The sequence below is a fragment of the Oncorhynchus masou genome, chromosome 11, assembly GCF_036934945.1.
Source record: "Oncorhynchus masou masou isolate Uvic2021 chromosome 11, UVic_Omas_1.1, whole genome shotgun sequence".
In the NCBI taxonomy this organism is placed as follows: domain Eukaryota; kingdom Metazoa; phylum Chordata; class Actinopteri; order Salmoniformes; family Salmonidae; genus Oncorhynchus; species Oncorhynchus masou.
In genome coordinates this window covers 34179684-34194584 of record NC_088222.1, presented here as the reverse complement: position 1 = coordinate 34194584, position 14901 = coordinate 34179684, and the positions used below count along the sequence as shown (strand labels likewise).

Sequence of the window (14901 nt, the reverse complement as noted above, 5' to 3'; positions counted from 1 at the left end):
TGCTTTAATCGACACTACCCCCCCCCCTCGCTTCACACACAAACACACACACACGCACACACACACACAGTGCCTTCTTCATTACCGACTCCAGTGCCTCCCCGCTCCTCGGCCATATGCACAACTTCGAGGGCCGCCGGCCGCCCAGCATCCCGCTAATTAGTTGATAAAGAATTAAGTGAACCTTGAAATTGAAATTGGGGAAGAAAAACTGAAATCCAACCTTTCTGTTTCTCTTTTTTTCCTTCCTTCCATCCTGCTCCTCAACCATTTATATATAAAAAAAAAATTAAAAAATAGACCTACATCCCAGAAAATTGTAATTCCAGTGCTCCTTGTCCTTTGAGACTCCAGCTCCAGAATGTTTTGTTCTGATTCTTAATAAGAACGACCAGATGCTTGCATGAGATATTTTGTGGGCCCTTTTGTTTCATATTCTGGTCCATGTCTCCGCTAAACAGTATAATGGACTGTCCTAATGACATTCGCCCATTGAATATGATGGAAATACTATTCTGTACTGAGGTCTCCATTAAAGACCTGATAAGATGTGCTGTGTGACAAGGTACATTAGATTATGTACACTCACATTTGAATGAAATCAAATAAAAAGAAGGGCGAGGGACTTTATAATTAAAGACACGGTAGATGCCTAGTTATTCTAACCATGTTACTCTTTTATCTTACAGTGTGACAGCGAGAGCGACCAGGAACACAAGGTAAGACTCCATTTTAGTGTTTACCTTTCTCTACGCAGCCATTTCTTCCTTCTTGCAACATTATTTTATTTATTTTTTATTTCACCTTTATTTAACCAGGTAGGCCAGTTGAGAACAAGTTCTCATTTACAACTGCGACCTGGCCACATAAAGCAAAGCAGTGAGACAAAAACAACAACACAGAGTTACACATAAACAAACATACAGTCAATAACACAACAGGAAAATCTATGTACAGTGTGTGCAAATGTAGAAGATTAGGGAGGTAAGGCAATAAATAGGCCATAGAGGCAAAATAATTACAATTTAGCTTTAACACTGGAGTGATAACGCAGATCATTTTCATGTATCTTTTATCAATGTGGTTTCAACGAGGATCAAATATTAGACTTTCTTTAAGTGTGCATTTCCATTTAATTAGAATTCAACATCTAGTTAATAACCGTTGGAAAGCCCTAATTAGCTGCACATTAATTATATATGACTAAATGATGTACTCAATCTAAATGGAACTGTTCTGGCCTTAGATTACAGTTAAGTGTAATGGCTGTGTGGCTTTCCATTAGGGTTCATACAGTATTTTCTGTCATTGCTCCTCACAGAAGCATTGTGTCCTGCAATGTGCGTCGCTGTCTTCATAAAATAGTGTAGTTCTTCCGTGTTTCACTGTTAACACTATTATTTACATATCTTCATATCTGTCTCTTATCTTAAAGAGACTGTATTGTAATGTAGGTTTGTCCAAAACCATGTGGCTCTGAGTTGGTCTATATGTTGCAAACGTGGATATTTGCCGGTGGTCTGAACGTATTCGCAGATACTGCATAGTATTCACATGTCCCTCTGAGGAGGATTTTTTCCAGGAACAGTAAACTCGCAGCTGTAAATCCAGCGACAGCGTGATGATTTAGAATACCATTTGCTGTTTGCTGTTTTGTTTAGTCGCATTTGTTTACTCAGTGCGGTCGATTCAAATTACCCCTGTCGCTGTGGCAAGTCCTTTTGTTTCAGCAACGCGTCTTAGCCTGTAATCCCCCCAGCGATTTTATTAATTCATCCCGGCTCACATTACAGTGGGGATGAACAGAGTTGAGCGCCACGCAGTACCTTTCTGTCATAGATGAATTGTGTGTTAAAATAACAGAGGAGTGATTTAGTAAATAGGGTAGCTCTGATCGCTGACTGCCACCGTTCCCCTCTGTGTTACAGAGTAATTGAAGCTCACGCTCCTCAGCGTCAACCCTGTTACCCTGTAGTCACCTCAGTCACTATCTGTCCCTGCCAGGCATCAGCCTCTCCCTCTCTCTCTCTCCCTCTCTCTCGCTCTCTCTCTCTCTCTATCTATCTCTCTCTCCCTCTCTCTCTCTCCCCTCTCTCTCGCTCTCTCTCTATCTATCTCTCTCTCCCTCTCTCTCTCTCTCTTTCTCCCCTCTCTCTCCCTCTCTCTCTTTCACCCCTCTCTCTCTCTCTCTCTCTCTCTCTCTCTCTCTCTCTCTCTCTCTCTCTCTCTCTCTCTCTCTCTCACTATCCATCTTTCTCTCTCTCCAGCCACCCACCATTGGGATTATTTGCTTTCTGTGGATGTGTTCTACTTTAGAAAACGGAGGTGGAAAGGAAGGGGGGTACAGTCGTTTTAACGGGTCAAATGTATTCAGATGAGGACCAACATGGCTTATTTAGTTTCCTTCAGAATCGGGAAATGGAAAAGTGTTCCCAGGAGAAATCACGTTCTGCCTGGTATAGAGAGGCCTCTGCTGTGGTGACAGGAGCCGCGGGGGCTCTGATAAGAGCAAGCTATTCGCCTCTTTCTGTCGTGTGTGTGTGTGTGTGTGTGTGTGTGTGTGTGTGTGTGTGTGTGCGTGCGTGCGTGCGTGCGTGCGTGCGTGTGTGTGTGTGTGTGTGTGTGTGTGTGTGTGTGTGTGTGTGTGGTGGATGAGTATGTGTGTTCTTTTAACACATCCTGTCTCCAAAGGGCAGTCAACACTCAGGCCAGTGCACAGGAAGGGCTCAACCAGTGCCTGAGCACCTGGCCTTTTACCCTCCTATGAAAAAATGCCCTCGCCGCTCGGTGGATGTTTTACATTTCATTTTATTATCTTTTCATTTTTGGTAAAATAAATGAATTGCACATCAAACGAGCTGTTTTCATAAGGTCTTGAATCTCAGAAATAGCCCCTCCACTGCCCACAGAGCAGAGTCTGACTTGCATGCAGGGCCTCTGACTGTAGGCGCCGGGCGGGGAGAATTCTGGTAGGAGGAGCAGTTAGAGTTGGATCTGTCGTGTGTGTCTCCCACTGTTAGTGACAAAGAATGAGACACTTTTTTATTTGGAACACCTGCCCCCCCCCCCCAAAGGAAATTGTTAGATTGCTTGTTAGATATTACTGCTCTGTCAGAACTAGAAGCACAAGCATTTTGCTACACTCTCATTAACATCTGCTAACCATGTGCATGTGACCAATAAAATGTGATTTGATTTGCACGGCCCTATCAACACTGTCTATGCTGTGACATGGATGTTCTCCTGGGCGCTCTCTACAAAGTGACCTGTTGGATGGAGTCCTCTAACATGACATGATAATGGTGTGTCGGCTGACAGATAGAAGCCGGGGCACACACACACACACATACACACATACACACACACACACACACACACACACACATACACACATACACACATACACACATACACACATACACACACACACACTCACACACACACACACACACACACACACACACACACACACACACACACACACACACACATACACACACATACTCATCCACCACACACACACGCACACAAGCATGCACACACACACACACACACACACACACACACACACATACACACATACACACATACACACACACACACACACACACACACACACACACACACACACACACACACACACACACACACACACACACACACACACACACACACACACACACACACACACACACACACACACACACACACCTCTGTGTCTATTATTAACCCTACCTATCTTCTTATTTTCTTTAGAGTTAAGACGGGGTGACGGGGGACAAGGTGTTCTCATCCGTCTGTCACTTCAACAGACAATGTTACAATACCATCATTACTGTAATTGGTTAGAACGTTAAAGAAGTCTCTGTGTCTGGTCTTAGCCTGAGCGAGATGGTACACTACATATCTACGGCATTGTTCTGTCTCTTTGTCCCTGTAATAGTGTTTGATGGCCCGTCTTGTTGTTACCCAGCATGTTATTGAATGGTACGGTCTGTCCTCTTTTCATCAGACAGCGTGGGCCGGTCCATCTGGGCTCAGGGCCTGCACCCGGGGTCTGTCCAGGGACTCCCGGTGGTTGATGAATTGGCGTCGGTATACAAGAGAGAGAAAAAAGCTCATCCAGTGAGTCTGAGCCAAACTCTTCTCAAAGCTTTGCCCAGCGTGGACGTTCCAGTCCTAGCCCTGGCTGTAAAGTGTGCTTGGCCCCGCTTCCAGGTTCCATTCTTGAAAGCTCAAGAGTCAGCAATTGTATTCCGTCTCTCTCTCTCTCTCTCTCTCTCTCTCTCTCTCTCTCTCCCCAGGTTAGGCAGGCTTGAATCTGATCCAGGATCTGTTTTTTTTTTAGCTAGCAGGTAGGAATGGTCTGTTCATTTGGAGCTTGAGTCACATTTTCAGAGCAGGATTACTGGCAGGACAAGAGGAGCGGCGGAGAGAGAGAGGGGGAGAGGGAATGTTTCATGCCGTAGTTAACGCCAACAGGTTTTTCACCATCTGAGAGCGTTTAAAGGCTGATGAGGCTAAAGTGAATGTGAAATGGGCTCAGTATTTAACGCTAAAGTGCACGTGTTTATGTGCCCAGACCATCTTTCAGTTATTTAAGAAAAATTCCCTATGCTTCTCCTTGTGCATGTGGATACACTTGCGTAAGATTCAAATATGCAGCTTTTATTCTCAAAATGTGTTTTTCTTGAAAACTCTTTCGAAGCATTAGTTATACGATGGAAATGACTGATGACTGTTCTATGGAAATTACTTTTAACATAGTCAAGAGCACCAGCTACTCTCCAGATCAGACTACCTAAGTGCTTAAGTGATTTTCTTGGTAAGTTGCACCATAAACTACCAGTCAAATTCTTTACAAGATTTTTCTTTTCAAGTCCTCTTTTCTAGACGAGAGTGTCAGCCCCCAGCCCTGAGTGACTGAAGACTACTTAGGCCTTTTATGAAGACAGCGAGTCCTCTCATCCTCCCTCTAATATAAAGCTAATCCACAATACCTTATCATTCAACTGTCTTTTATTCCTCATGCCCCAGAGCCTCTTTACCTAGACCACACCTTCACTAAGTGTGTATTTATTCACCTTCAGTCTATCAGCATTTGGCCACTAAGCAGTAAATGCCATTTTAAAAGCGGTTTGTGTCTTATTAACGGCCAGGCACGGAAAAGCGGTGTAATTTTCCATAGTTGGCTCTTATTGGAGACGAGGGGAGGCTGCAAGTGCTTTAGTGGAGCCGCCATGGAGACGAGGGGAGGCTGCAAGTGCTTTAGTGGAGCCGCCATGGAGACGAGGGGAGGATGCAAGTGCTTTAGTGGAGCCGCCATGGAGACGAGGGGAGGCTGCAAGTGCTTTAGTGGAGCCGCCATGGAGACGAGGGGAGGCTGCAAGTGCTTTAGTGGAGCCGCCATGGAGACGAGGGGAGGCTGCAAGTGCTTTAGTGGAGCCGCCATGGAGACGAGGGGAGGCTGCAAGTGCTTTAGTGGAGCCGCCATGGAGACGAGGGGAGGCTGCAAGTGCTTTAGTGGAGCCGCCATGGAGACGAGGGGAGGCTGCAAGTGCTTTAGTGGAGCCGCCATGGAGACGAGGGGAGGCTGCAAGTGCTTTAGTGGAGCTGCCATGGAGACGAGGGGAGGCTGCAAGTGCTTTAGTGGAGCCGCCATGGAGACGAGGGGAGGCTGCAAGTGCTTTAGTGGAGCCGCCATGGAGACGACCTGTTTGTCCTTGACATCAAATAAAGATCTGAGCTGGTAATATATTTATTATATATTATATTATATTATATTAATATATTATATATTAGCTGTTTCTGTTTTTTATTGTTTTGCAGGGTTTGCCCTCAGGCGTTTCTCCATCACTCAACGAACGAACAGCGCTGTACATAAAAACGTTTTGTCTCCCCCTCCCCACTGCTGGGGAGCTGGACGAGTAATAAAAAGCAGAGAGCGACTTGTCAGCGTTAAAAGATTGTGCTTTGCCCCTCCAAAGGAAGAGTATAGTGTTTACAGGCCTGAGTGGGTGCTCGCTAGGCCGAGGCTGAGGCTGATTGCACTAGAGTACCCTGTCAGACCATGATTTGTCATGTACTCTATCATCCTTGTCACTCCGCAGAGCGTTGTCATAGGCAACTTACCGCTCCCCCCTCTCCCTCTCCCCCTATTCCCCCGTCTTTGTACCCAGTCTGTGTAGGAAATTTGTATTTACTTTGGGGGAGTGTGATTTGTTCCTCATGGATAATATGACCCTTAGCGGAGTCGGATCATGGGTTAGTTGAAGTGATATTTTCCGGTAATGGTAGTCGTACATCATGGCTGTCAGGCCGGGTTAGGAGGCGAGCACATTACAGCTCCATTTTAGCACTGCAGGCATCTGGGATTATTTTCCATAACCAAGTATGACATGACTGCTCTGCGGAGTGCATTACATTTTTACCAGCTTTCTCTCCTCCCCCGGCAACTTCTGTGGCTTTTCCCCAGGACCCGGAGGGGAGCAAAAGGGGGCAGGGGGATCAGGGCTGCCACTGTGATGGATACCCCGGAGCACCAGCAGCCCCAGCCAAGGTTAGCCAGTGTCACAGACCTACACAGGTCCCCTCCATCCCAATACTGACAAATCCCTACTCCCTCCGAGGCTGACCACAGTAGCCTGCTACCTCACACACACACACACACACACACACACACACACACACACACACACACACACACACACACACACACACACACACACACACACACACACACACACAGAGAGAGAGAGAAAAAGATAGAGGGAGCAAGGGAGAGGGAAAGAGCAGGCTTTTATTTACAATAACAAGAAGCTATGAAATGAGGGATATAAAAGTGATTGTGCCTTGACATTTGTCCCTCTGAGCAATTTTCGCTTAAGACGATGAATCAGAAAAACACCCCTGACAGATCGAGAACATTCAGACAGCAACACCCCCTCTGCTCCCTTCCTATCTCGATCCCTCGCTCCATCAATCCTTCACTTTCACGGACAGAAATAGTCCTCAGACATGGAACAGAAGACAACGAAAACAGTGGAAACAATGTGGAAGCGCTCTGCTCCGCAGCGTTTTTCCATCCATCCCGCCCTGCCTCCCTCCCGCCCTGCCAAGCAAGGTCAGCGGTGTAAATGCCACCTCTTGCCATTGACAAATGGTCTCCCCCCCTGTCTGGTAATCAGCCGAGCCCCAGAGGTGGGTGAGCAGGAGGAGCTCATTAGCGCGGCTCAGATGAGATATTAATGTGGAGACCTGGGCCCTGGCCGAGCGCTACACTGACAGCATGCCAGGGAGGCCAGAGGGGAAGGGAGGAGAGGGAAGGAGAGGAGGGCAATGGATGGATGGGGATGGACTGATGGTGGGCTGGCTGGTTGATGGATGGCCAGGTCAGCATGCTCTCTCTCTCTCCACACAGGCCCAGCAGGCAGACACACACACACACACACACACACACACACACACACACACACACACACACACACACACACACACACACACACACACACACACACACGGCCATGGGAGAGAAGGTCAGCATGCCCCGAGGAGAGTGTTACACTTCTCCCACTGACACACTGATAATTAAACACAACCAATGTAATCAACTGTCAAAATTTCATTTTTTTTCACTAATTGCATGATGACTAAATGTCAGAGTAGTAATACTGTTTTACGCTATTTATTTTCCTGGTAGGGTTGTGGCCCATTTTAATATATCACTAGCATGTAAGGGCATTTGCATGTACAGTAGCATCCCAGTACATTGTGGGCATTCCTCTGCTATATGTTTCTATGACCCTGTACAAATCTGTGTAACACTGTGGCGGTAGCTGTTTTCACCTCTAGCCATTGTCTCTCCTGTGGTCACTGAGTGACCCTATGGGCCCTAGTCAAAAGTAGTGCACTATATTGGAAATAGGGTGCCATTTCGGACACAGCTCAAATCGGGATGTGCGATATATCGGCGAACATATCGGTAAATGCCAACATTGGTATCGGCCCGATGTCTAATGCCAATGTGCAAAACCGATGTCAAAGCTGACGTGCATACCTACAGTTGAAAACAGAAGTTTACAACACTTAGGTTGGAGCTGGCCAACTTAAAGGCGAAATCCTTTAACGCCAAGATAATGGAATTCGTTGCCCTTGACAATCAACCGTTCCCTGTCGTGGGTCATGTTGGCTTTCGCGACTGGTCGAGCCCCGGTAACGTTACACACTACCAAGTGCGCTATTTTTCAGATATTGCCCTTCTGGAGTTACACAGTAATAGCATCACTGCTATTAGCTTCACAACATACTGTGGAACGCCGTTTGGGTCTTTGCCTGTCAAAAAAGATACACACAACAGTCAGAACACACAACAGTCTTTAATAGAACTGTGTTATTTGACGTGTCAAATTAAAAGCTTATTTAACACGTCAAATAGTGTTATTGTCAAATAGCGTTATTTGACGTGTTAAATAAGCTTTTAATTTGACACGTCAAATAACACAGTTCTATTAAAGACTGTTGTGTGTTCTGAATTTGCATGTGCAAGCCAAGTGCCACCACTAATATCAGTAGCACTGTCAAAGCTGTACAAAAAAGTCTGAAAAGAAGCAAACACCGGTCAAGAAAGCTGTCTTAGGAACACCACGTTGGTAATAAAGCACTATTTGTTCGACCACAACTTCTGGGGTAGCTAGTTAACTTTAGCTTGGTACCTAGCTAGCACCAATACAACCAGCCTGAAAACAATGAGCAGTAGAAACTGCAGTCATTTTCATTTTTCTTAGCAATGATTTAGGAATCGTTGTGAGTAAGTATTAGCTAGGTAGCCACTTGTTGTTTGCCTATTGAAATTGAACTTCAGTTCGTGAAAATAAATAGCTAGTCCGCTACTTAACCCTGTTGCCCAAAGCTAACGTTATAAAAGTACCTCTTTGAAAGTGATGCAGAAGGTTACAATTGGTGGAATCATGCCATATTTAGACTAGATAATGTTAAACAAGGTTGGAATGTGAAGCAATGAAACGAGGTATCAGTCTACTCGGTGACACCCACAGAACACAACTGTGACGAATTTACACACATATTTGCATTGTAGCTGTTATTGGGAAACTGTGACTGTGAAATCACCTCCCCAGTCAGCCTGTTGTGTATATTGACATTCATATTGCACTATACAGCTTTACCTAAGGATTGGGGATCAATGAAATGGGGTTTCAGTCTACTCAATACCCAAGATACTTTTCCCCAACGTCCTCCTCAGAGTTAACAGCCTCCAAAACATCCATGCAGTATTGTTTTTCCTCTGGAATAGTGTTCAATACACATAGGTTGGCAATAAATGTGGCTTAATTCACAGTTGTTTCAGAGTCCCGCAATAAGAGCAACAACGCTAATGTTCTCTGGGTGTCACTGAGTAGACTGATACCCCATGTCATTGATCCACAATCCATAGGTAAGGCTGTACAGTGAAATAGGTATGCCCCTAATGCAATTCTAAAGTATAATACATGCAGTGTGATTTCAACAGATTTTTGTAAAATGAACAAATGATTGTCTTTTTTTTATTTTTATATAACAACATTCCAAATTCGTTTAGCATGATCTATTCAATTATGGCATAATTCTACTATTTGTATTCATTTGCATCACTGTCAATTACAAACTTTTATTTTGAAGGTTAACCTCAAAGTCCACTATTGTGGCTAATCCTTATTGTGGCTAGCTTCACATAGATGGGTCCGACCACCATTAATCAAATAAGAACTGTCTTATAAATTAGGGTTATTTTAGATGATGATACCTAGCTACTGAAACAGATTATGTCATTTTGCTATGTTTTTGGGGAAGAACATTGTTTTTATGACCAGCACTGTTGCGCGAGACAACTTTACCAGCATCATAGCATATGTATCGCAGAATCGTTGTGACATATGAAATACGAGTGATAGAGTAATCAATGTGTAATAACTACGTAAAAGATGTATGAACGCGTTAAATTATTATGCGACGTGCAGTCATATTCAGGTCCTGATAGGTCAACAAGCTTATTTGACACGTCAAATAACATTATTTAAATAAGCTTGTTGACCTATCAGGACCTGAATATGACTGCACGTCGCATACATTTTGACACGCAAAGACCCAAATGGCGTTCCATAGAAATCCTGGTTGAGAATGAAACAATTGAACAAATGAACAATGAAACAGCACAGCAAGTAAGTGAAAGAAATAGTTTTTGATTATGTTTTACTGGTAAATGCCAAAATTATAACTTTTTGGTCAGTTTGGTGTGTGTGTATGGAATCTTTATTGAACTAGGCAAGTCAGTTAAGAACAAATTCTTATTTACAACGACGGCCTACCCCAGCCTAACACGGACAAGCCTGGGCCAATTATGCGCCACCCTATGGGACTTCCAATCACGGCTGGATGTGATGCAGCCTGGATTCGAACCAGGGACTGTAGGGACGCCTCTTGCACTGAGATGCAGTGCCTTAGACCACTGCGTCCATGTGTGTGTTAACTATTTAACTGTACTGAAATGCTTAAAAGGCTGCTAAAATGTTAAATATCGTTATCGGTATTGTTTTTTGGGCAAGGAAAATATTGGATATCGGTATCGGTCAAAAATATAATATCAGTGCATCACTAGCCCAAGTACCCAGTCCCTAGTTCCCAGTCACAAGTACCCAGTCCCTCGTTCCCAGTCACAAGTACCCAGTCCCTCGTTCCCAGTCCTTAGTACCCAGTCCCTAGTTCCTAGTCACAAGTACCCATTCCCTCTTCCCCATTAAAAAGTACCCAGTCCCTAGTTCCCAGTCACAAGTACCCAGTCCCTAGTGCCCAGTCCCTAGTTCCCAGTCACAAGTACCCAGTCCCTAGTGCCCAGTCCCTAGTTCCCAGTCACAAGTACCCAGTCCTTAGTTCCCAGTCACAAGTACCCAGTCCCTCGTTCCCAGTCCCTCGTTCCCAGTCCTTAGTACCCAGTCCCTAGTTCCTAGTCACAAGTACCCATTCCCTCTTCCCCATTAAAAAGTACCCAGTCCCTAGTTCCCAGTCACAAGTACCCAGTCCCTAGTGCCCAGTCCCTAGTTCCCAGTCACAAGTACCCAGTCCCTAGTGCCCAGTCCCTAGTTCCCAGTCACAAGTACCCAGTCCTTAGTTCCCAGTCACAAGTACCCAGTCCCTAGTTCCCAGTCATTAGTCTCTTCCCCCAGCAGGCATATCCTCATACCCTCATTCTGTCACAGTACATCTCCCTGTGCTAACACTCAACACTACGATGGGGACAATAATCAACATATCACTAATGTCCACTCAGCAGCAGCACACATGCCCTACTCCCCAAACACTTACACTAGAGACATTGTAAGTAAATACACAGTGATAAAAGGGACAACCCCTGGTCTGCCTGGCTACTAGTGGAGCCCCAATGTGTATTTGGTAGGTGTGTGATGGGGTGATAGACCAATCATCTGAGGGAGGGTTAGGTTACTGCCTCTCTCTATTTCTTCACTGGTCTCTCTCCTCCTCATTGTTGGGCTCACTGGTCCCTGGTGGGGCTCCCTAACACCCACAAGCTCCTACTCTTCCACATGACTCTGGGCATCCATGACTGAGGATCAGAAGAGGTCAGAGGTGACTGCCACACTACACTACAGCCTATTTGTCCCTGTGGTATAGAAGCTCTGCTCTCCCTCTCTCCTGGCCTCTCTCTCTCCTCCTCTCTCCTTCTCTCTCTCTCTCTCTCTCTCTCTCTCTCTCTCTCTCTCTCTCTCCCTGTCTCTCTCTCTCTGTCTCTCTCTCTCTCCCTGTCTCTCTCTCTCTCTCCCTGTCTCTCTCTCCCTGTCTCTCTCTCCCTGTCTCTCTCTCTCTCTCCCTGTCTCTCTCTCTCTCTCTCTCTATCTCTCTCTCTCTCTCTCTCCCTGTCTCTCTCTCTCTCTCTCTCTCTCTCTCTCTCTCTCTCTCTCTCTCCCTGTCTCTCTCTCCCTGTCTCTCTCTCTCTCTCTCTGTCTCTCTCTCTCTCTCTCTCTCTCTCTCTCTCTCTCTCTCTCTCTCTCTCTATCTCTCTCTCTCTCTCTCTCTCTCTCTCTCTCTCTCTCTCTGTCTCTCTCTCTCTCTATCTCTCTCTCTCTCTCTCTCCCTGTCTCTCTCTCTCTCTCTCTCTCTCTCTCTCTCTCTCCTCTCTCTCCCCCTGTCTCTCTCTCCCTGTCTCTCTCTCTCTCCCTGTCTCTCTCTCTCTCTCTCTCTCTCTCTCTCTGTCTCTCTCTCTCTCTCTCTCCTGTCTCTCTCTCTCTCTCCCTGTCTCTCTCTCTCTCTCTCTCTCTCTCTCTCTCTCTCTCTCTCTCTCTCTCTCCCTGTCTCTCTCTCCCTGTCTCTCTCTCTCTCTCTCTCTCTCTCTCTCTCTCTCTCCCTGTCTCTTTCCCTGTGTTTTCCTAGCTCTCCAGAGCCCTCGACCTCACCATTCATTTATGCCCAACAATAAAAGGTAATAATGTACACGTTTGAATAGGGACAAGGTTGCCAAGTCCTTGAAATTGAATGAAGGGAAAACACTCTGCAGTGGCAACATTTCAATCCCCAACGCAGAAGGAGAACACGGGCAATGAAAGAATAATTTAATCAGCAACCAAAAACATAAAGACACTGTTTGAATTAGATTTTCTCTCCTGTGGAAAGAAAAACATTTCCATCTTTCCTGACCTGAAAAATGTCCCTGGCAAATTGTGGATATATTTCACCGCTTTAATGGGATCCACTGCATACAGGAAGGCTTTGCTTTGGAAACAAAACTTAAGCCCTGAAAAATGAACCTGTATGTATGTATTTATGTATGCATGTGTGTGTGTATGTATGTATGTATGTATGTATGTATGTATGTATGTATGTATGTATGTATGTATGTATGTATGTATGTATGTATGTATGTATGTATGTATGTAAGTATGTAAGTATGTAAGTATGTAAGTATGTAAGTATGTATGTATGTATGTATGTATGTAAGTATGTATGTATGTAAGTATGTAAGTATGTAAGTATGTAAGTATGTAAGTATGTATGTATGTATGTATGTATGTATGTAAGTATGTAGGTATGTAAGTATGTAAGTATGTAAGGATGTAAGGATGTAAGTATGTAAGTATGTAAGTATGTAAGTATGTAAGTATGTAAGTATGTATGTAAGTATGTAAGTATGTAAGTATGTAAGTATGTAAGTATGTAAGTATGTATGTATGTATGTAAGTATGTATGTATGTAAGTATGTAAGTATGTAAGTATGTAAGTATGTAAGTACGTAAGGATGGATGGATGGATGCCCTGGGGATTTTTCCTTACACATAATACCATGTAGAGAATAAACCTCCATAAACAAGATATTAATGACATTAGGACTACTTTTTGGGAAATGATTTGACCAGCGGTGTAGTGGTGCCTGTAGTGGTGCCTGTAGTGGTGCCTGGAGAAGTGGGTATACTCTAATTTGCCAAAAATTCCCTTTTGGCCCGCCCAGAGAAGGAAAGGTGCCCTGTGTGATAATTTTTCTGAGAAACTGACATACACTCTGAATCACCTAAAATGCTAAATCTCATATTGGTCTTTCACAGTCAGACCAACCCAAGCTGCACTGTGCAAGAAGGCTAATATTAGGCCTACTAATGAAACAAAGTAATTAGGCTGTCGACTGAGTCAGAAATTCATAGGTTTCATATTATTTCATTTTGATTTTTGATAAATTTTTTGCTCTCAAGGTCACACTTTTTAAAGAATATAAAAATGTTCCATAACAATGCTTAAACCACATCAGGAGGTTTTTAGTGTTGTTACCATTTAATTCAAGTGCACACTGTTGTTGGTTTAGGATGGTTTTGCAAAACAAATATCCACTGGATTGATGCAAATAATCATACAGTATCATTCTGTCAGGTAGGCATAGGCTACTTTGTAGCTAGTTAGGATTTCAGTGAGAAGGTTTTTGGGAATGCCTTTCCATCTACCAGAAAAACGTTAGGCCTTCCATTAGCATTGCAATATTTTCCCTGTTCCTTAATTGTTTGAAACGTGATGTTTTACTTCATATTATGAGGGATGTCTTACCTTGCTTTAAAGTTGCCTACAAAAGGGTTATTCATCTGTCCCCATAGGAGAACCCTGTTTGGCTCCAGGTAGAACCCTTTTGTGTTCCATGTAGAACCCTCTGTGCAAGCCAAATGGGGTTCTTCAAAGTGTTCTCCTATGTGGACAGCCAAAGAACCCTTTTAGGTTCTAGATAGCACCTTTTTCTGTAAGAGTGTAGAGCCAAAATCCCACCATAGAAACATGGAGGCATTATCCTAGTCATGTTAGCAACCTATGATAGTTGTTACATCATTAGATCTCCACTCTTTCTAAATTTCAAACAGATATTTCTATCTCTGTCCATGAAACCGCAAATTGCATTTAGGAACATTTGCGCGTAGGCATACTGCTGTGTGCACATTGTTGCACCTAAAATGTGAAGAAATAATAGTTTATCAACATTTTAAGCTAAACATTCTGATCTGTTCCATCAGCCTTATTAATTGATACGACGTATACCTCCACTACACTACTTTGAAAAGCATTGTGGGGATTAAGTAGTGAGTATATGCAATGCCCACTGAAAAATGAAGTCCATACTCTACAAAACAGCATTGAACTAGAGTCGATGTCCGCAACCCGTGGACATCTAATTAGCATAATAGAAACATCCCCGTAACGATCTGTCGGTTTGAGATATCTGTTTTTCTCATGGGCTACATCTCAATCCACCACATCCGATGATGTCGGCTTTCTGCATTGATGGTGGAAGGTGGCAGAGCGACAGCAGTGTTTGTCAGACCAGGAGACGTGCTGATAATCGGTCTTCTCACAAAAATGTAGCTC

At 44.2% G+C, this 14901-nt stretch overlaps 1 protein-coding gene across 3 annotated transcripts in view; it reads left to right on the top strand.

The window, feature by feature from the left end:
• Positions 1-14901, top strand: part of LOC135548580 (autism susceptibility gene 2 protein-like) — a 517275-nt gene that overhangs the window by 341028 nt on the left and 161346 nt on the right. For all 3 annotated transcript variants that reach the window (XM_064978333.1, XM_064978332.1, XM_064978331.1), the window contains one exon: positions 690-719. In XM_064978333.1, the coding sequence (XP_064834405.1) occupies positions 690-719 (30 nt within the window). The remainder of the gene's footprint in view (positions 1-689; positions 720-14901) is intronic.